Source organism: Bison bison, unplaced genomic scaffold (assembly GCF_000754665.1).
Source record: "Bison bison bison isolate TAMUID 2011002044 unplaced genomic scaffold, Bison_UMD1.0 scf7180017847274, whole genome shotgun sequence".
NCBI lineage: Eukaryota > Metazoa > Chordata > Mammalia > Artiodactyla > Bovidae > Bison > Bison bison.
In genome coordinates, this window is record NW_011477847.1 from 1,586 (window position 1) to 2,765 (window position 1,180).

The 1,180-nt window shown below is 66.8% G+C and overlaps 1 protein-coding gene across 1 annotated transcript in view; it reads right to left on the reverse strand.

Moving 5' to 3' along the window:
- The window catches only part of LOC104990330 (ectonucleoside triphosphate diphosphohydrolase 8-like), a gene marked incomplete at its 5' end in the record, with an annotated part of 2,390 nt that extends 1,211 nt beyond the window's left edge, over positions 1 to 1,179 (reverse strand). The window contains 4 exons of the mRNA XM_010842340.1: positions 5 to 116; positions 209 to 368; positions 473 to 623; positions 1,122 to 1,179. Of these exons, the coding sequence (XP_010840642.1) occupies positions 5 to 116; positions 209 to 368; positions 473 to 623; positions 1,122 to 1,179 (481 nt within the window). The remainder of the gene's footprint in view (positions 1 to 4; positions 117 to 208; positions 369 to 472; positions 624 to 1,121) is intronic.
- Position 1,180: the final 1 nt, after the last annotated feature.

Here is a 1,180-nt window from a genome sequence, read left to right on the forward strand (position 1 = left end):
TTGCCCGGGATGGGGCCCCCAGGAACAAAGGTATTCTGGGGGGAGCCCCCACCCATGTCCAGGGCGCCCACCAGCGTCTCCTCCAGAGGCCGGATCCACTCTCCAGAGAAGGAGTACTGGGCACGGACGGGGGCACTGAGTCCCTGCCCGGCCGCGTGGGCCACAGCCCCGCCCCCATGGCCTCCCGCCCTGGGGCCGCCTGTGGCACCTTCACCAGCAGGCCAAGGATGTAGTTGATGGTGATCCAACCAAAGGCGCCTTCGTCCTGCCCCGTCAGGAGCTCTGCGCCCCGGAAGTCCACCGGTGACTGGCCCAGGGCCCGGCTGACCGCGGCGAACACGTCCTCCGCCTGGGAGCGATTCTTGCGGCTGCACAGGGAGGGTGGGGCAGAGTTGGCGGGAGCTGCCCCTGTTCACCGACCTGGGTGGTGCCTCAGCCCCAGGGGCACGTGGACCCCACGCCAGCCCCTCACCTGAGCAGCCGCATGCCTGCAGTGGCCCCCAGGAACATGGGTGTCTCATGATGCTTGGCCTTTGGGATCAGTGCTAGCGCCTCCTCCAGGCAGCCCTGCAGGCTCTCGCCAACCCGCGCAGGGTCGGAGGCGTAAGACGAGATTCCAGGCCCTGGAACACAGCACCCAAGGTGAGGCCCCAGGCCCCGAGGCTGGCGGAGCTGAGCAGGCCCGAGGGAGGTGCAAAGGTCGCCCTGCAAAGACGAGTCCCCGTCCTCACCCTCGGAGCCTGCAAAGGGGACTGTGTTTGCAAAAAGGTCCCTGCAGGTGTGATTAAGTTAGGGGTCTGAAGACGAGATGACCTGGCTTCCCTGGGTGGGCCCTAAACCCGACGACCAGTGTCCTTACAAGAGATGGAGGAGGGGGTTGGAGGCACACGGGGAGAGGCTCAGGAGAGCCCATGCCAGAGCCTCGGCCCAGCACCCACTGACCAGCTGGGCCCCTTGGGAGACTCACAGAGCTCTCTGAGCCCTTTTCCGTCAGGTTGATTCCCTACTGCCCGGCTCCAGCCTGCACCACCGCTTCCCAAAGCCCCGTCCAGCTGAGAGCCCAGTCGGGCAGTGGCTGGCAGCTCCCAGCCCCGCCCACCACCGGCAGACTGTCCACTGACCTTCCGCCTGGCAGGCCAGGGCCTGGCTGACTATGCCGGTGTCGTTCTCCTTGTTGGCC